At 39.0% G+C, this 21294-nt stretch overlaps 1 protein-coding gene across 1 annotated transcript in view; it reads left to right on the top strand.

Moving 5' to 3' along the window:
* LOC109093379 (protocadherin-1-like) overlaps positions 1 to 21294 on the top strand; it is an 85937-nt gene that overhangs the window by 53130 nt on the left and 11513 nt on the right. Inside the window, exon 4 of the mRNA XM_042732399.1 lies at positions 4221 to 4440. Within this exon, the coding sequence (XP_042588333.1) occupies positions 4221 to 4440 (220 nt within the window). The remainder of the gene's footprint in view (positions 1 to 4220; positions 4441 to 21294) is intronic.

The raw sequence follows: 21294 nt of genomic DNA, 5'->3' as shown, positions 1-21294 counted from the left end.
GGTTGTTTTTTCAGCTGCTGTCCTATGGTTAATTTAGATATCTTTCCTGCCCTTGTGCACCCACACCAAGTAGGAGATGTAGTGTGAACCACTGTGCTCTCGCTTGGTTAAAGTCGGTGGGTGAACTCTTGCCGCCATGCGTTAGTTAAAGGGGATCTGAGCGAGCGTTCAGGCTGCAGGGCTGCAGGCGTGTGTGAGGATCAATGAGCCGCTGCTTCAGAAGCCATGTAGAGCAGAGGAAAAATGAGCTGCGCAAACAAACATGACAATGAAGGAGTGCACCTCGGAAGAGATGCAGCCAGCATAAAATCACAGACAGCTGAGAAAAAGAAGGTGGTGGTGGGGGGGTTCTGTAGGCACATACGGATCTGTTCTTATTTTCCATCCGACTCTCACCTCCTCGGCTTTTTCCTCTTCCATCTTCCAGAGTTGTGTTTTTCCTTTTTCCTTTTTTTTTTTTTTTTTTTTTTTTTTTTTGTAGGTGCAATAGCTTGGAGGCAAGAAGTGTGACACTAGGGTCTTCAAAGAGTCCAGACTTCTCAAAGAGACACAGAAAGGAAGAAATGGGGAGTTGGGGAGGGGCACTCTGGGAATGTGTTGGAGAAAGTAACAGAATGGAGGGGGTGGTCACGAAAACAGGAAAAAGTGAAGACATGAAACAAGAAGAAGCAGAGGGGCTGGTGATTGAAATGTGAGAGGGCAGGAGAAAGCCATTGTCAGACCTGTTTAGCATTCACTAGTGGCTAATTGCACCAGCAAAGCTCGGTAGATACAAACCCCTCTGTGTCTGAGAGACATGAGAGCTTCTCCTTCAATAGATCTCCCTCCCTGCCTGGAAAGCGGCACTCCTAAAGCAGAATGTTTAAAACTGGTACAGGGTTTGAGGCTGCAGCAGCGCTGACACAGTAAAAGCCTGCATTGGCCCTACACAGAGTACAGAGGATCGAGCTGCCACTTCTAATGACAAATCTCATAGTTCACGCCATTTGGTATGACAGCATGCAGGAGTAATAGGCTGAATGAATCACTGGTAGGAAAAGCTCAGCCTCGCCGCCCTGCCTGCAGCTTAAACCACCCCGTGTATCGGCTATCCATTTGTGGAGTATTTCATCTCAAACCACACCTCGTACGTGATGAATAGACAGATATCAGGCAGCACTCCATTATACGCTCAGAGACACGACTCCCCAGCCCAGCAAATGCCATTTTCTCCCACTATCTCTGGGTTTTATTTCTGTCAAGTGAAATGCTCTTGCATATTCAGTATTGCATGTTTGTATTATTCCATTTTTTTTCAATGTGCACTGTTCTAGTTTTACTCCAGTTCATTAAAAGGCATATAGTCTGTCTCTTTACTTTGTCCAGTCACATTTGTGGTGCATAATCAAACCGTTCTTTGGCTTCAAGTCCAGTTTAACAGCCAGTCCCAGTAACCCTAATACAGTTCTCCATTTCTGTCCTGGAGACAGCAGATTAGCACTCACCCTCTCCAGTCCAAGTCTCTCTACAATATAAGTCTCAGTCTCCAGTCCAAGATCCCTCTCCAATCCAATGCTTCCTGCCTAGTCTCTCCAAAGTAAGACTTTCTGCCTGGTCCAAATCTCTCTGTCCTATCCGAGACCCTTTCCAATCCAGGACTCCCTGCCTAGTTCTGGGCTGTCTCTCCAAAGCAAGACTCTCAGCCTGGTCCAATTCTCTCTCTCCAATCCAAGACTCTCTGACCTGTCCAAGATTCTCTGCCCAGTACAAGACACTCTCCAATCCAAGACTCTGTCCACTCTACAATCTTAAGATTCTCTTTCCGAGTCTTCTTCCAATCCAAGACTCTATTACGAGACCCTCTGCCTTCAAAGTGCCCAACTCCAGTTACCCAATTCACAGTCATGAAAATCCATGCAGGTCGATTCTAATCAGGGATCACTTTATTCCAGGCATCAGTGCAGAACTCAAGCCAGCTAGAATGGAGACTGGCCCTCTTACATCCAGAGCCAAGGGCCTGTTCCTTTATCTTGGTCCTGCCTCACTGCTACCCCCATTACACAACCCCCCCCCCCCCCATCTCAGCTCTGCAGTGCACCCTCTGGAGGGAGAGAGAGAGAGACTGGACCGTGTGCTGAGACTCTACCCCATCTGCAGAACTGCAGAGCTGCAGCTTCCAGCACTAAGGGCTGATAAAAGTGATGACTCTCAAGCAATGCCTGTAGGAGCAGTTTAAGCAAGAATCCATATTTAAATAACTAAATGCCTCTCTAAGATTTAAATAGCAGCGTGTCTGAAGTACAATTCTAGTTGCTGAGAATGCCATTATTCCAGGATGGTACCTGGGATGGCAACGATATTAGCAATTAAAATATCATAACTGTAATAACGCACTTTCCCTAATAAAACCACACTTGAGGATTTTTCTTTTCAAAGTCCCTCACTGTAGATCAAACGCTACAATTTGCATACTACATGTGGCCTTGTAATCACCACATCCCTTTACAGTGATCAAGCAGTGCCATTTGCATTTTCTACAAAGCATGATAAGCACATTTTACAATAGATAAAACAATGACTAAACATGCACCACCCGAAGAATGGTGTGCATGCGGTCCCTTGCACATCAAAGACTAGAAATTAATAAGAAAATTTAAAAATGAAATATATTAAAAAGTTACCGCCCCAAGACAAAACACCCTATGGTTCTCCCCTGTATCTCTTTCTCTCTTCCGCACACATACAACACTTCCACACAGCTCTGACAACAGAGGGACTCATCCTGTGAGTCCATGTCTGAGTTTGCTAAGGAAGTCGATGTAATTACTGTGCAGTGAGATTGTTCGTCTACGCACTACAGTGTCTTACTAACCGTAAATACCAAGGCACAAGGGAGCACACGAAAGAACAGGCCTACAACTCATGGACGTGACAGAGTAAAGAGTGAGCTCAAAGTACAAATGTTCAGTGGAAGTGTGTGTACAGTGTATGAGCAATGAGGGGATGTGAGTAAATAGATTTAGGGTGGGCAGAATGACCACGATCTTATATCATGGTACAAGTAATTAAATATCATGGTAACAGTATATATCACAATATAGTTAATGTTGCTGGAAATCGAACCCCTAAATGTTTATATCTAGCATATATAGTACATAAAAGTATATACAACATTAATAAATGGTTATTTAATATATAAAACATTATGGGCTTTGAATTCCATCAACCATTTATGTATGCATAGTTGCGATCACACCTCAGTTGAATTCTATAGTAAGTTGCAGCTGCAAGTTGTAGGACAACCATTAACAATCTACAGTTACACCGTACACCGTTCTTGCAACACGTCAAAAAAGTCCTCTCATAATTAACAAAGCTGTCTGTAATTGGAGTGCACATGTATGACACCGTTTGGAGAGTATGCTGTCATTTTCTTTTTCTAAAACTCTAGCATGTATGTAAATGAGCAATATGTTGCATGACTAGCTACGCAAATGTACAGATTAGCAATATTTGTGTGCGCACTGCATTTCTGAACAATTTGGACGTTAAATTTCAGGAGAAGTCAAGAACATAATTGATGAATGAGCTTATAAAAAAACATGCTGAATTAGACGGGGAAAAGAAAGCCTTACGACTTTGGGATGGTGAAGTACGTAGCGTTAATGGTCTCTCTATATGTTTTAAATGGCTGTGTTAATGGGCTTTTTATATGAACTGAAATTGCTCTCTTAATGGCCCTAATTCCTACTCTAAAATGGTTCTGTTTGCCAGTCTGTGTGTGTTTGTACGTGTGTGTGCAGCCTGGCACTATCGATCCCTCCCTGCAGTCGGCGAGCTGTGAGCTCACACAGAATTGGGAATGGAGGCTTTTTTGCAGGATTCTGTGATTTCCACTGTTTTATGAGCTCTCCGCCCCTGTATTTCAGCATGAGTGTATATCCTCATTGGCCTTGTGAAAAACAATGTGGTCACCTAAGCAGTGATATCAAAGAATAGTTTTATTCCTTTCTCCCCTCTGCCGAGAGATACTCTAATAAGTGATTCCCTCTTTACCATTTCCCCTCAATTTGAACAAAAATGTTTCCTCATTAGCCGCCCCTCTGGAAATTACATATTGAAAATGCCCGTCTGCTGAAGTGTGATATTACAAATTTAGTGGTCAATTAGCCTAGTTTTGGGGCCTAAAGTTATAATTAGATTGTTTTGGACTGAAGGCCCCTCTTTCCTCTCGATCACAGCTCCCGCATCGCAGAGTGACGTTCTCCACAGCCAATCCCGTGCAAGATCAGCAGGACTCCTCTCAGCAGAGTTACTATGACAGTGGTCTGGAAGAATCTGAGACCCCCAGCAGCAAGAGCTCTTCAGGACCACGTATCGGCCCCCTCGCCCTGCCCGAGGACCACTACGAACGGACCACCCCTGATGGCAGCATCGGAGAGATGGAACACCCAGAAACCGGTAGGCAATTTAGACTTCTGTTACATCTCATTTGGCAGGGTAACACTGGATCCAGTGAAAAGTTGCCCAAATTTCATCAACACTGCTTTGTTTTGGCCGAAGCTAGATCTATGAGTTTGGGGTCAGAAGCAGACTCAGCAGGGTCTGTGTCTTGCCCATCAGCAAGCCCTCAATCGCAACAGCAAATCATTCTTAATTACCCTCTCACACAAGTGTGCTAATTAAAAACTCAGACTAATGGAGCTTTTGGTCTCTGAATAAATCTGCACTTTGACGTCTGCCCAGACAACAGTGTGCTTATCGTAAACAGCTTCTTTGCTGAAGCCAAACTGCTCTCACAGCAGCTGCTGGGGTCATAAAACAATGAGACAGAAAACGAATCCAAAAAAGAAAATGTAAGGACTAAGTGGGATAGTCTAACGTCAATTTCATTTAGCAATTACTAAATTCCACCGGAGACACACTAGACATTCTTCCTGTAATTCATTTATATTGTCGCTCTCATAACCAGAAACATCCTCCCAGCAGCTGCCACTTTAAACTTGCCCTTCCAAATGTGTCTCTGTTCAATTTAAGCTCTATTACTACAGCAACGGTTCCATAATATCAGTTTTTCACACAAATCTTCAGATTTTTGCTCTATTAGTGCTGTTGAGATTAATTACCATGCTTATATCCTTATGGATGTCTCAGTGAACTTGTGTTAACATTTTAGCTGTGAAATATGTGACCCTGGACCCCAGAACCAGTCATAAGGGTAATTTTTAAAAAAATGTATACATTATCTGAAAGCTGAGTAAAAAAGCTTGTATGGTTTGTTATGGTAGGACAATATTTGGCCGAGATACAACTATTTGAGGGTGCAAAAAAATCTAAATACTGAGAAAATTGCCTTTAAAGTTGTCCAAATGAAGTTCTTAGCATTGCATATTACTAATCAAAAATTAAGTTTTGATATATTACAAAATATCTTCATAGAACATGATCTTTACTTAATATCCTAATATTATTAGCTGCCCACTGCTCCGGGTGTGTGTTCACAGTGTGTTCACATCTCACTGCTGTGTGTGTGCACTTGGATGGGTTAAATGCAGAGCACCAATTCCGAGTATGGGTTACCATACTTGGCAAATGTCACGACTTTCACTTTCACCTAATGATTTTTGTCATTTTTTGGCTATTGCTAAAAATATACCCAAGCAACTTAAGACTGGTTTTGTGGTCCAGGGTCACATATACCGTTGTCTTCTCACGTCAGTGTTTTAACATGCTCTGTGAAACACAACGTCCTGCGCAGCATGTGGGGTGTGTCTGCCAGCCCCACTGACATGCATCGGATTCCAGGGGAACCGTTTAGGAAGTAAAATGTCAGCACTGCATGTGACTGGCTCTGTGTTCAACAGACAAAATCCTACAGCAAATAAACACATAACCTTCTGTTTGTACACTGCCTTGTGTGTCTCACCTTAGTCTGATGTGTTATGCATGATTTTGCATGATGGTCTTTGGCCAGTATCATGAAGCCATGAATAGAGGGAGTAATAATATTATTTTAACTCTCTTATCTTTGTCATGTAATACAGCAAAATTTTAATATCTCCACACTGTCAACCTTCTGTGTGATGAACAGAAATTTAAGTCTGACAAGCAATATTCACACTGTTGTATTTCACAGAACCCATATAATAACTATACAATAATAACAACAAAAATATATTATTCATAATATTTTATTGTACTTTACTGTATATAGTATTTTGTACTCAATTTTTTTTTATTAAATTATAAAAAAAATTATAAACTGTAAAAAATATTTGTTTTTATTTTAGCTCTGGTTTTTATTATAAGCTAATAAAGCAGTATATTAACATAATCACAATAATACTTTTATACTGAAAAATAGCAATAGTATTTATTATTAATAATAATTATAATAATAATATTAGTTATTTATTTCTTATTATTACTAAAATATTTTATTCAATTATATTATAAAATTTAAATAAGACAAAGTAATATAACACAATAATACAATTTTACTATGAAATAAAAAAAATGGTATTTAATATTCTTCTTCTTCTTAGGATTATTATAAAAATAATAAATGATTAAAAAAATATATTAAAAAAAAAAAAATTATTTAACTGTAAAATTACAATAATAATTTTCATCGATGTCTCAATTTCTTTGCATTCAAATTTTCAGTTTTTAGGCAGAAGACCACAGGGAGACCATAAAGCTTCTTTTTTGTTGACAGCAGTTTTTATAAACAATTCTCATTACAAACTAGGAAAGATGGTTGGCACGTCTTGCATTTTAAAATGCAGATTATAAGCGAACCAAACTCACAGCACTTGCAAAGATGGAGTCCTGTGGAGAAGCATTTACTGCTAACCAAGCTGCTGCGAGACACTGAAAACACAGACTGCTCGCTTTTAATGAAGTGATCTGTTTGCGTGTAAATAAACACAGTGCTATGCTTTAAGCACTCATCAGATCCACACAAATTACTTGTTTTTTTTTATCAAAAAGTGACAATTTTGCAAACCTGACCACAGAATAATGCTTTAAATTTAGGTGGTTTTAACCTTTGTAGTGTTCTTTTTTTTTGGTCCCGTTGATGTCTACAAATATTATTTTGGTATTCTCTAGGGAAAAAACAACAACACAAAGGTGTATAAAAAATTGCTAAATGTTCATGTTTTTGTGAACTCCTCCTTTAAAGACTAGCGTGGCACAAGCTGGCTTTTTGTTTTTTGGGGGGTGTCGTGAGAGTGAGAAGATCTGATCCAGGTTGATCTGAACGTGAGTGAGTCTGACAGCCCTGCTAGCACGTACACTGATCAGGCAGGGAGGGGAACTGTTAACAAGAGGTAGACCTAATTAAAATATGATTCTCACCTCAGGGAGATTATAAAGAAATCCCTCATTGAGAAATGGAGGAGAAAATTATTTTAAAAAGGCAGTTGTTCCCACTCCCCCACCCCCTCTAGCCATCTACCATACGGTGCTGCTTCCTGCCCGCTATTTATTTTTTTTGGTGGGATTTGAATGACAGGGTGACAAGCTAGAGGGTTTTGTTCACTGCCATTGTGATGATTGACAGGTGGGGGGGGTCACTCCGTTTAAGCTGGATGAAAAGCAATATGTGAACTTCACACACACATTCCTGTGCGTCTGTGGCCCACAGCAGAAATGACACCGTGGATGCCGAAGCAGTTTGGCCTTTGGTTATGAAAAGTCTCCTTTTTTCTGTTGCCGACGTTGGCCCCTTCGTGCATGAAACGATTGTGTTTTATGATTTGCTCTGACCTTTGTTACCGGGCCTCTTGATTCCCAGTTCTCATTGACAGTGCTGGAACACAACGCATTGTTCTCTTGCTTATTTTAGATATACAGTGAACACCTGATTCAGTGAGCGAGTGCAACTCTAAACCAATCATTTCTGCAGCCTGGGACAATGTGTCGAATATCGTCCATATCTCAGGCTGAGCAAAAGGAAGATGTAATATTTCACATGCCCTTCACGGAATATTTGACACAACAACCATTGTTAGCTGCTATCAATACAGAGCGCAATATACATGATACCTCTAATCCATCCATAAGACCACAATCTGACGTACCAAGAGCTCCGCTAATGTTTCAGCCTGTCACTACACCGCTCGTTTGTCAATCGACTAATGATTGATTGGTGTCATCTTGACAGAGTTGCGCAGCACAGAGCAGAGTCTAGTGATTTATATTATGCATATACAGTGCACTGCGTTCACCACAACAGCCACAAACTGTCGATCACACAGTTTGACATTTGTCAACAGATATTTTTTTTTTTTTCCAAGAGTGGAATGGCCAGTATGTATGCAGTAGTACATTAAATGATAATAACAACATAATAACATTATATTTAAAATGTTGTTATTAATAAAAACAATTAAATTGTTATAAATTATGTCCCATTGCAAAGAGGATATTGTTCAACAACATTATTCAGCAAAGAAAACTGTTATTTTAGTATCATTGATATACTATTATACATTTGTCTGTATAGTTTTTATTAAATTTTATTTATTTTAGCGCTTGAACTTTAAATGAAAATGAAAAATGTTGCCTTGACTGCTACCTTAAAAAAATATGTTTTTGAATATTTCATTTCAGTTAATAGTTAATTGTGTTTAATTGTTTTTATGAACTGTTAACTGTATACATGCTGGTGATAGAGCTTAACTATTTAAACCATAACATTCCTTTAATGCAGGATCTAATAGCTATAACTTATGCTTTTTGCATTTTGTGTGTGTGTGTGTGCTTCCCACTTTTCTAGCAATGGCTAATTTTTGTCTCCACAACTTTTTGAAAGTTTTTTTTATAGCATGAATTTGTTTGGTTAGTGTGTGTTGTAATGAACCGCTATACGGTGCTGGAATGTGTTATTTTTACCTCTGTATGGTTGTTGCGGTTGTTATCAGTCGTGGAAAGCAACAGTGGCATTTTCTCTCCAGCTCGCACCTCTCAGACTTGGACTCTAATCTATTGCTTTTCAGCAGCTTGCTATCCGTTCTAGTGAATTCACAAAACAAATTTCAAACAAATGTCACCCCAGTCCAAATATGCATCCACCAATGTACAGTTGGTTTATTAATTAAATAAACCAGGATTAGAACCTGGAACCTAATAATAATGTTATTATAATAATGTAATATTGTAATAATGACAATCAAGACACATATTGTTCAATTGCTGCCCTGCAAGATCCCAGAAATGATTAGTAGATCATGTGAAATTGTTTGTGCATAACCTAATTTAATGTTTAGAAAAAAAAAAAAAAAAAGTGACGTGACATTCAGCCAAGTATGGTGACCCATACTCAGAATTAGTGCTCTGCATTTAACCCATCCGAAGTGCACACACACAGAGCAGTGAACCCACACTACACTGTGAACACACACACCGTGGGCAGCCATTTTATGCTGCGGCGCCCGGGGAGCAGTTGGGGGGTTCGATGCCTTGCTCAAGGGCACCTAAGTCATGGTATTGAAGGTGGAGAGAGAACTGTACATGCACCCCCCCACCCACAATTCCTGCCGGCCCGAGACTCGAACTCACAACCCTTAAAATGTTAATCCTAAAAAATAACAAAAAGTACACCAATCACAAATTCATTTATGAGAAATGTCTCTGCCATTTTGTGACATCACACCCAGACTTTCTGTGAATTCTAACTGTGACGCCCATTCTAATGAAGTCTTATTTTGTGCTGTAGAAAAAACATTTGTCTCTAACATCAATGTAATTGACATCTCTCATTTTGCTGTTTGCAGCAGTGTTATATCGTTCAATCAGTAAATATCAAATTTGAGCTCAGGCAGTTGTCAGACATATTCTTATTCTTAAGAAGTCAACAAAACCCCAACGTCTCCTCTGCGCGAACACCATTCAGTTGCAGAGGTTTACACTAGATGCTGGAAGAGGAAGTCTTTGATGTGTGTTTCCATGGCACCCGTGCGATTCCCCTTTGATCCTGGACCAGATTGAAGTGTATGATGTAATTTGGTGGTATATGGTGGGGGAGAGAAGGGGCGGTGGTCTTAAATTCTGGGATTCGGTGATTAAGTGGAAGTAAAATGTTTTCTGTTTTGTGCTCTCTTACGCACCCTCTCTCTCCCCTCCCTTTTTCTGTCTGTCTACCTGTCTCTCTGAGTCTTTGTATCCCTTTCTTTCTCTCTATCTCTCTCTATTGCTCTGTCTTCCCCTTGTTGTCGGTCTCGTTTTTGTCTCTCTTCTCTTTCAATCTGTCTTCCTCTCTTTCTCGCTTGCTCAAGGCTTTTCTCCTTAGAGAAAAGGCTCAGACGGGCTTCCTGAGATCTGTGATACACAATTTGATTTTCATGTAACATGATCTGTTGCTATTGATTTCTACAGTTCTCATTTTGGCCTTAACATTAGCTCTGGTTTTTGGTTTGCTCTTGGTTTTTGTTCTCTACTATGTTTCCCTGATCTTCCTGTGTATGTTTAAGTACTGTGTGGTGAATGTAAGAAGCACTTTTGTGCACAATATTTAAGAGCAAATACCTGCATTAACCACTTACAATCCAGTTTAACTAGGTGCTAAATGCATTTAAATAGCTCTCTGTTGTATTTAAATGAAGTAATTGACTGTTTTCGATGCAAGCACACCTCCTTTCTGTGTAAATGGGGCTCATTATAGATTAGCCTGCACATTATTTTAAACAGTGTAATTATACATTTAAGAACAAGAACATGTACTTACTAAACTGTAAAATTATTTTTCAAAATTGTAAATGAAAGATTACTGAAGCATGTTTTACAAGAATGTGAAGTCCTACTAAAAAAATGTTGAATTCAGTGCTTGAAGTTTCTTTGTAATTATTTGAATTTTACTAGCAATTTCTGTGTAAAAATTGTTTCAAAGCAAATCCTACATTTTTTGTGTATGTAGTTAGAATTGGCGTTTAGTTTAGGGTTAGTTAATTTAATGTTATTATTATAGTAAGTATATAGGGGCTTTCGCATTGAAGGGACATTTTCATAATTCCTAGAACTATTAGCAGAAGTATCCTCTTTTTGGTGTATTCTCACGGCAGGAACTAGGAACTTTTTTAGTTCTATAGAAACTCTGTTTGGGGGAAACAAATGAGCTACTCCTTCAGAGTAGGGTCTAAAACAGTTCTAAAGGAACTACCAGTGACATAAATGTATGCTGATTGGCCAAATGCATACAAAATATTTTATAAACTTATTTATAAAATTTGTAAAACTACATGCCTGTCACAATTAACATTGCTTTATTACTGTTTGTGGAAGGCAGATGTAATGGCAATATCATTTAAAAGAGATGTTTGCATATATTTACAATTGATCAAATTATGGAGAAGAGTGTTATAACCAGCATATATGCAGAAGTGCACTTTCAACACTTGAAGTGAAGTACACTGAGATGTACTGTAAGATTTATTTTGAAACTGTTTTTACTCGGAAATTACTTGTAAATTTCACAAAGAAATTGCAGGTAACACATTGAATTAAGCATGAAATTTTGAAGTAGAAAGCAAAACAAACCAATAATCTTATTTTTTTTTTATTTTTATTTTTACAAGATAATGCTGTATGGTTCCAATAAAACATGTCATATCGCAGTAGTCTGCTGAATCCTCCACAACCAAACAATCGACCCGCAAAATAGGGAAATGCAGTGTAAAATATTTACATAATTCCTTTGTCAGTTAATTGGATGCTAAAAAAATGCTTCCATTTTTTTTTCTTTTTTTCCTGTTGTGGTTATTTTTTTTTCTTTTTTTCCTGTTGTGGTTCAGAGCTTGGCTAAAGACTTCCCATAAACCAACTTTGTAGAAAATCATTGATTTTGTTAAATGAACATTTGCCCAAGCAGCCATACATATTTATGCAGTGATGAGTAATTTTGCATCGCTATATAACCATATGTAGGGAGATAAATGATACAGTTACTTTATAATAATTAGATTAATGTAAATTAGAAATCATTTTAGACTCCATAGTTAATAAACAGGAAAAAGTCATCGTTTCCCATGGACTGAATGATTGTCAATCATTTTAGCTATATTGAACACAATCTTTTAATAAATCTGTCATCATTGTGGACATTATTAGAATTGATTAACATCATTAGTTTAAGTGCTGGCTAATGCTTATTAGCATCATATTAGCATTATGATGAAAAATGAACATGAAATCAAAAGTGTACAGTATATGACAGGCCACTTATTTCTCTTGCAGATCTCACCAGTGATTGCTTTGAGTGGTTAGTGTGTTCGTATGTGGCCCCATCTGCTTTAGTTACAGTAAATGCATTACAAATGAACCTGCCTGTATAAAGAAACATTGCTAATTTGGCGACAACACAATATCAGTGTAATACAACAGCTTGCGCTTCACTCTAGATGCTGTTTTGTGTTAAAATTACGGCAACACAAGTGGCCACCCAAAATAGAGATTTCTGTACTAAGGCATACGGGCACACCCAGTTTTGATTATGATTTTTCAAGACAGGCAGTGTTAGCAGTGAGAACGTCTGCATTAACAGGTTCAGAGTTTTAATCTTCTCTCTTAATTGGACTCGTTTGATTGGACGAGCCAGGTGTACAGAACTCATTTATGTTCGGCAATCTGAGTGACAGTCAGCGAACAATGACATGCTCCCAAATGCTGATTTTCTCTTTATTGCGGCTTCCTCCACTCAAGAGAGAAGGAAAAAGAGGAGGGATTGACTCTGATGAATCATTCCTTCCTGATAAGTGGTTGTTTGACTCTGATTAGGGCTGCTAATTTTGATTTATGAAGGAACTATCAAGCATGTTTTTTGTATCGACATCACAGTTTTTGTAGCGACAATCCAGTCTTGTGTGCGTCTGGAATAATTTGACTCTCAGAAACGCTTTTAAAGGCTCATTAGACACGGTTGTCGAAACGCTTGGTTTCTAAGGCACCGATATTGAGTCCTACTCGTGTTAGATTGCTTTTGTAGTCTTTAAGACAGGCACTCATTCGTCCCACAGGGAGAGGCAAGTACACAGGTTTCCTCTCTGAGAGCTCGCTGGGAGTTTTACACAGGTCAGCGGTGACGTTTGACCACATCTCTGCGCCTGCAGTGTGTCCTGTGTGTGGTGATCAGCTTGGGCTGTTTGATCCCCAGATGGGAGTATTTGCATGTGGCCTGGCTGAGCCTCCTTTTGAAGCCCCAACATGAGCCACAGCACATATGGCCAGAGTGGAAAAAGAGACAGAGATAAAATGGAATAAAATGGCATTTGCATAATGATGAGGAACTTTAGCAATGCCGTGTGATTTTTTTTCTTTCTTTCTTCTTTGTTCCTGTGATGTTTCGGGTTCCTTATGAAGTCCTAATAATGTAGCGTGTCTTTTGAACTCTGCTGACAGCTTCTCTCTTAGTTTCAAGCTCTGGGTTTTAATGAAATCACTTTTCATTTTGTCCCGAGCTCGTTCAGTCACACGTCAAATTCAGATCTAATGCTGCTTTAGTGGTTGGTCTTGTTTGTGAGTGATTTGTGTTTGCGTGTGATCGTTTGCTAGTTTCTGGGCGTACTAATGTTCAGTATCTGATAGTGCGTACGTGTATGGCGATGTAGAAGAACTTCATAACTGGTATATATCCAGACTTGTGTAGTAAACAAGTGTACTTTTAACATTTTAAAGAGTCACTTGAGAGTACACTGAGAAAACTTTGGTGTAGGATTTACTTTGAAGGATTTTCACTCAGAAATTGGTGGGAAATTTTTTGCAAATAGTTACATAGAAACAGTAAGTAAGACTGAATTAAATGTAAAGATTTGGAAAGACTAGAATAGTATTTTCTTGTAAAATGTATTACAATAATATTGGTTTTATGTACAACTTTTTTGTTTTTGAAGCATGCCTTTTAAACTATGCTGACATCTCTTTTAGTTTCAAACTCTGGATTTTAATGAAATAATTTTTCATTGGGTCATGTTCAAATCTCGATCTGGTTTGGCTGTTGGTCTTTTTGTGAGTGATTTGTGTTTGATTATTCACTAATTTGTTTGGTGAACTAAAAATGACATATCTGTGTTTGTTCTGAATGGTGCAAGGCATACGTGGTGGAGAAGAATGTTATAACTGGTATATATCCAGATGTGTGGTGTTAACAAGTGCACTTTAACATTTTTAAGAGTCAGGTGTGGAGAAGCACCCTGACAAAACTTGGGTGTTGGATTTACTTTGAAAATTTTCACTCAGAAATTACTAGTAAATTTCACAAATAATTACAACAGCAAGAAACACATTGACGTAAGCATGCAGTATAAAGACTAAAATAGTATTTTTTTCTGTAGAATGTACTACATTAATCTTTTTTTATTTAAAAAATAAATAAAAATAAATAAATAAAATAAAATCCATATTTGTAGCACTTCTTTTGAACTCTGTTGACAGCTTCTCTTTTAGTTTCAAGCTCTGGGTTTTAATGAAACCATTTTTCAATCACATGTTGTGTTCAGATCTCGTGCCACTTTGGCAGTCAGTATTATTTTTGGGAGTGATTTGTGTTTGTGTGTGATCGTTCACTAGTTTGTTGGGCGAACCAAAGATGACGTCCCTTTGTTTGTTCTGTATGTGACAATGCGTGTGTTCAAAGAGAGGAAGTGAGAGGGACAGACTGAAGAACAGAGTGTTAGTCTGAGGGGGCTTGTTTGTCTTGTGGGTGCCAGCTTGGGCTGTTGCCCAGGTGCCAGCGTGGCGTGACGACGCGGGGCATGGCTCTGTTCAGACAGATGGCGTTGGGCCTTGTCAGAGTCCCTGCCTGTTAGTAGAATTGATTGCAGAGGCCCGAGCCAGCCTCTCTGCTCTCTGCTCTCTGCTCAACCTTCCCCACAAGAGAGAGGCGCATGTGATGCTCTGGATTTTTCGGACAGTATTTTTTTTCCCTGGTGGTTGTTTCAGGTGGAGGGGCAAGGAGTGAAACAATGTGTCCTGGTTCTGTTACCCTCAAGAGGTGATCTGTCAGTGGCTCTCTGGCCTTAATGCCAGTAGGTTCCAGCACAGCTATTGTGCTCATTGTTCTATTGTTCATTTTTTACCACCTTTATTGTTCTATACTGCACCGTTTACAGTTACAGTGCAGTTGCAGGAAAAAATAACCAACTAGGGCTCAGATGTATCTGTGTTACAGAGTTTGGGTGAATGCAAACTGAGTGCGAAGAGATCGAGAGAGTGGGTCACAGCCCGGTTTAAAAGAGTGTTCCGGTTCAGAAAATAATTTAAACTGTCCCATATTTCTTTTTAAGGCACATATAATGAAAGTGAACAAGGCTATGAACAAGATGAATGAACGAATGAAAAAAAACAAAAAAAACAATTGGGATTATAGTACTAGCCAGATATGGTTATTTTTATGTAAGATTATGTCAAGTTTTTTTTTAGTTTTTTTTTATATATAGTATCCTATAAAATAGGCCAGTTCTCACCAAGAATGATATCTATAGTAACATTTTGAAGTGTTTGCTTTTTTTAATCAGTTTTTCCTCTTTTTATTCTGAAAGCTCAATGCATTAAAAATAAATAAATAAATCAATCAATCAATCAATCTGCATCCTCCAGCTCAAGCATGCAGCACCTTCCGCTTAGTTCATTTTGTCAATCATTTAAAAGTATTTTGTGTCTATTGGTGTATGCATGCCAAAAGTGAAGCACATATTCGCATCATGTTACTCACTCTAGATTACTTGTGGAATGTTTTTGCATCATTCGCGTGAATAAAAACATTGCACCATGAGGAGTGTCAACATTTCTTTCTGTCATTTTTTCTGTTATCAATCATGTGGGAGATAAATATATAGTTCGGTCATGAAACCCTAGATGGCGCAGGCTGATGGGTTGTTAGCGTACCTGATGATATTCAGAGAGTTAAATGACTTGGTACAAGCTGATTGGTTCATGCTGCATATGCAGCCAATGAGCTTGCTGCCTTGCATTTATATGGCTGGTTAGCATTCACTAGAGATTCCTGCAGTGCGCTTTCAGAGTTTCTCTGAAACCCTCCACCTTCCCCAGCTCCACCTGTATAGATCTGCTACAGGTTATTTTATATGAAATTTGTGCAGCAGCAGTACGTCGTAAGTTCTCAAGGCGCTGTATCGCCATATGTATTGGCAGTAGCAAGTTCCTATACTTGTTGCAGCAGCAGCAGCAATAATCTACAACTACAACAATAACCAACAGCAGCAGCAATTCAGCAGCAGCGTAGCAGATCTATTCCGCCAAGACCAATATCCATCACCATGCTAAAATCTTCTGAGAGTTGTCATGATTGAACTACTATTGCTGTTCTGTACCTGTTGTGGAAGTCCTACATATGCCAGAAAACTAAACACAGATACAGTATGTCTGGGTTCACAACATCATCCAGAGGTGCACACAATGTGGCTGTCTTCTCCAGGAATTGCACCTGGATTACAATGTTAAATCGGACATGTCAATAAGCCTTTCGCTGATTGGTTTGCTTGTCAATGTGTCATTCGAATTTCCAGCTTGAGTTGAAAATTTGTCAGGAAACTTGAAACTTGCATGGAAGACGCAATTGAGGCGGGTACTATCTTTGCATTGACTTTGTATTTAATCTACTCACGCAAATAATTACATTAGTTTTTGGTGTGCACACACCATAAGTGTGTGTCACACTAAAGGAGTACTGAGGGGTGTAGATATAAATGACCTCAGCAAAGCTTTATTAATTTAAAGGGTTTAGTTCACCCAAAAATGAAAATTCTGTCATTAATTACACACCCTCATGTCGTTTCAAACATGTAAGACCTTCGTTCATCTGCGGAACACAAATTAAGATATTTTTGATGGAATCTGAGAGCTGTCAGACCCTGCATACACAGCAACTGAACTGAAATGTTCCCAAGTCCAGAAACGTAGCAAGGAGATCTGTAAAATAATCTATGTGACATCAGTGGTTCATCTGTAATTATACGAAGCTACGAGAATACTTTTTGTGCGCAAAAGAAAAAAAAAATATTTGTCTCCTCTGCATCACCCTGGTGCCATTTTGGTGAATATCCGCTGGACGTATGCTGTTCTGTGTCAGCTGCGTCACGCCGGATCTGCTGCCTACATTGTTGTAATTTGATCTGAACGGAAACAGCATATCGGCGTGACGCAGCTGACACAGAACACCATACGTCCAGCGGATATTCTCCAAAATGGCACCAGGGTGATGCGGAGGAGACAAATTTTGAATATTTTATTTATTTTATTATAATTTTTTTTTTTTTGCACAAAAAGTATTCTCGTAGCTTCGTATAATTGCGGATGAACCACTGATATCACATGGATTATTTTACATATCTCTTTGCTACGTTTCTGGACTTGGGAACATTTCAGTTGCATTACTGTCTATGCAGGGTCAGACAGGTCTCAAATTCCATCAAAAATATCTTAATTTGTGTTCCGAAGATTTTACAGGTTTGAAACATGAGGGTGAGTAATTAATGACAGAATTTTCTAACCCTTTAATAATTTTAATATTATTTAGCTGTTTATTTTCTAAAATAAACAGTGAGAATTTGCAGTCCAATCTGATCTGCTTTCTCTCTCTCTCTCTCTCTCTCTCTCTTCCTCTTCTCCAAGTGCCCATTTTCAGCCCTCCCTTCACTTATCGCTCCGATGTTTACCCAGGATTGTCTGTAATGGCCGCGAGGTGATCTGGCCCAAGTGGTGGAGATAACATCTGTCATTAGGACAAAGTGGATCACTCAAAGTACAGCAGTGGGTTCAGGGCTTGATAGGGTCTCAGCAATGTGAGCTGATCATAGATAAAAATTAGATGATTATCGCCTTCACGGAACATCAACATCAGCCTTCAGTTTGTGCCTCTATGAAACTGATTATACCCTCATCATGTCACATTACAATAAAGCACAAATAAGCCCTTTTAAACCTCACGCCCAATTTTTCCTTAGGTTACATTATGTGGACTGACAAGTCTGGCTGGATGTTGTATATGGAACTATAGCATACCTTTGCTGCAGTGAGATTTCTCATCTTCGTGCCACATATAAATAATCTCTGATCCAAGTTTCATCTCGATCTGCTTATGTGGTCCAGCCTGAAGTCATTTCTGTTATCATTTATTTTAATGGCCCCAAGATATTGGTTAATTCATAAACACCAGTAAAGCTGAAAGGTTAGTGCTTCAAAAGATTTTTTTCAGCAAGTTTCAATAGATGCAATATTCTTTTTGTGAGCGGTTGATTTGAGCATGCTTTCTGTGAGCATGCATGCCTGTATGCTAATCAGAAGCAAAACCTTTTATACTGCCATGTGGATTGCTCAAACAGTAAACACTTTTGATTGTCTGACAGATGGAGAACATTACGATACACATAGCACAACATAACCCAATAAATAACATGCAAAGTTGGGAACGTTGACATTATAGACTTAATTTAGAAGAGTATAAGGGAAACTGTAAGACATTATAGAGACGTGGGGGATAATTTTACAAAGCGCATAAAAATACTCCACGGTGTTTGTATGCGTGGTTGCTGCGGACTGACATTGCAGAACAGTGGCTGATGGGATGTGATGAGGCGAAGCCGGACAGACGATTAGCTCAAAACAAAGAGGAAAGAACAACATATTTGAGCTCGGGCTGGAGCTTCACAGTCTCTGTAAGGGGGTTCCTGAGAAAACTAGACACATCACAGGCCAATGGACCCTATTTGCACTGTTGAATTGTGACTGTGATGACACATTTTCACAGTTATTAACATCATACATAAAAGTTTATTATATTTTCATTAGGCTGTGTGATTAATTGAAATCATGTTTTGATTTCAGTTTCGATTCGAGATAAAATGATTATTGTGCCACATTTCACCCTTTCCTGCGTTGCGCTTTCACCTCTCCTTAAAAGCCCAAACTTAATGTGCAAATAAGTAAAATTCATGTGACTTTCGCAAAACGGGACATGCTTGATTTATTAAATTTATTAGTGTTGTTAAAAGTGCCAAAGAAATCTCACAATGTTCCTCAGGCGGCTTTCTGTGCATGCACTTTGAGAGAGAACATAACACAAGTAAAGTAAAGTTTTAGCTTAGGTTGCATGCTCAAATGGTCAAATAAAAGCAAAAATGTCAAAATGCGGTGCTTGGTGTTAATTCACGTAAACCCTTGTTGCTTATATCTTAAGTGAACATACACAGTTGAGAGTGAAAATACATGTAACAGTATACTGGATCCATGCAGCTCTTAAAGTGACAGCCAGGCTAATATTTCTGCTGCAGCTTCATATTAATCAAACAACAAAAGACAAAGAGAAAATCACTCACTGCTCTTGACTGAAGGACTTTTGTAGCTTTCAAAAGAAACAAAGAAGAAACCAAACAAGTTTTAGTCCTACAGTGAAGACTATGCTGTTTTATTTTACATTTGATTGTTCAATTTCTGAAGTAGCTGAATACTTCAGACTTGCATAGAAAATTATTTAAAGCATTATTTGCTTCACTTGTATATTTTATGTTGTATTTGTCCATTGCTTTTTTATTGTATTACTGTTTACTTTGTTTTGTTTTTTGTTTTTTTAATTTGAGGACTTTTTTACACACACACACACACACACACACACACACACACACAAACACACACACACACACACATACATACATACATAGATATGTGTATATACAACGCCTTTATAACCCTTTTGAATCTTTAATTTTGGTAACCTGGAGGTGGGACAGAAATGTTTGGTAATATTAAGCAAAGTCTTGGGGATTTGGAATGACATGAGGGTGAGTAAATGATGACAGATTTTGGGGTAATTTTTGATTGCTTTTTAATTCAGCGGCGGGAAGAGGTAGGGACTGACAGCAAATTTGAAATCTTTCTCTTTTCTGACCAAGGTAAAGTCATGGAAATGCTATTGTGAGTTTTATTTTTATTCTGCTATTGACACAAATAGGAAGGAAAATTTCTATTGATCATAGTTTACATTCACCATTATAGAAAATTACCCAAATTTGATGAATTCTGCCTTTGAGAACCCTTGAAATGGGAAAAAGTCCATCAGATGATCAAGGAGGGGTTATGCACAACCAAAATCCATGCACCACCTCTGCACCACAATGACTTGCCCAGAAAAGCTCTCTTAGAGCAGGTAGAGCAAAGGGCACTTTTGAGAGACTGCTGGCTTGCGGCCAAATCCACTTCCACCCCAGTTGGGCTGCTCATACAGGCAAAGAAATGCCCTGGAGCTCATACCTCCATCTCACACACACACACGCATACACGGAGAGCCAGCGAAGCGCTCTCTAACTACTGAACTGGCCTGCAATGATGGATGGCACTAGAGGGAGCGGAGCTGTGTGGCTCTGACATGTACTTCCTTATTTTCAGCAGTGCTGAGAGGAGCTAGTCCACTGCGTCCACTCTCCATCTTCACCAGCAAGCCAAAGGCAACACGGTCCTTGTAGTCAAACATACGCTGTAAATCTGCAGACAGAAAACAGTCACGTTCCCTCGCACGTATTGATGCGGCCATACACAGCATGGCCCATTCGCTCCATGCTCTAATGCTTTGTGATTATACAGTCACACACCAGAAAGCCAGATTTTAATTGTTACCCCATAATCCAACAGCAAACTGATAGTGCCAAAGTGTGTTGATCAAAGCCAGATATGACCATACAAGCGCCAGCAATCACCATAATAAAACCCAGGACACGCTACAGCCAAGCAGCACCACTCTGGCGCCAAGAGGAAAATGATCCCTAGCCCAAAAATTGCTGCCCATCAGGAGGACCTGGCAGAAGTGAGTAGCTAATCAGTTCATCAAAATGGCCGCACCACCTCCCAACCTCTCTCCCTATCCTCTCTTGAAGGTAGAGGTCTGCATTCGACACAACTGAATGCAGCACGGGAAAAGTTCTAAATCTCTGAGAGCAAGAGGGAAGATAACGATGTGCGTCCAGGAAGCGGGAGAAAGAAATCACTTGTGGGACTCCCACAAAATATAAATATCTAAAAATAAAATAAAAGTGACTCAGATTTGTTTTAAGGTAGAAAATGTTTACAAGTGCAGGGTTGGATATTCTCCAACGGGACATAATCTTGTGGAAATGAGAAATAAAAACCAAACAAACCACAAACCTCAACATCTATAATCTCTACTATAATAAACAACAAAAAAATCATAAACTCTTTTCTTCCTCAATTGGAAAGCCATGGCTCAGCACGCCAAACAAAAATGGAGACCAAAGACAACTGCAGCAACCCAAATGCTCCAAGCTGCAATCAACACTCTCACAAGTACAA

The sequence above is a fragment of the Cyprinus carpio genome, chromosome B10 (assembly GCF_018340385.1).
Source record: "Cyprinus carpio isolate SPL01 chromosome B10, ASM1834038v1, whole genome shotgun sequence".
Lineage (NCBI taxonomy): Eukaryota > Metazoa > Chordata > Actinopteri > Cypriniformes > Cyprinidae > Cyprinus > Cyprinus carpio.
This window is presented reverse-complemented; position numbering and strand designations above follow the sequence as displayed.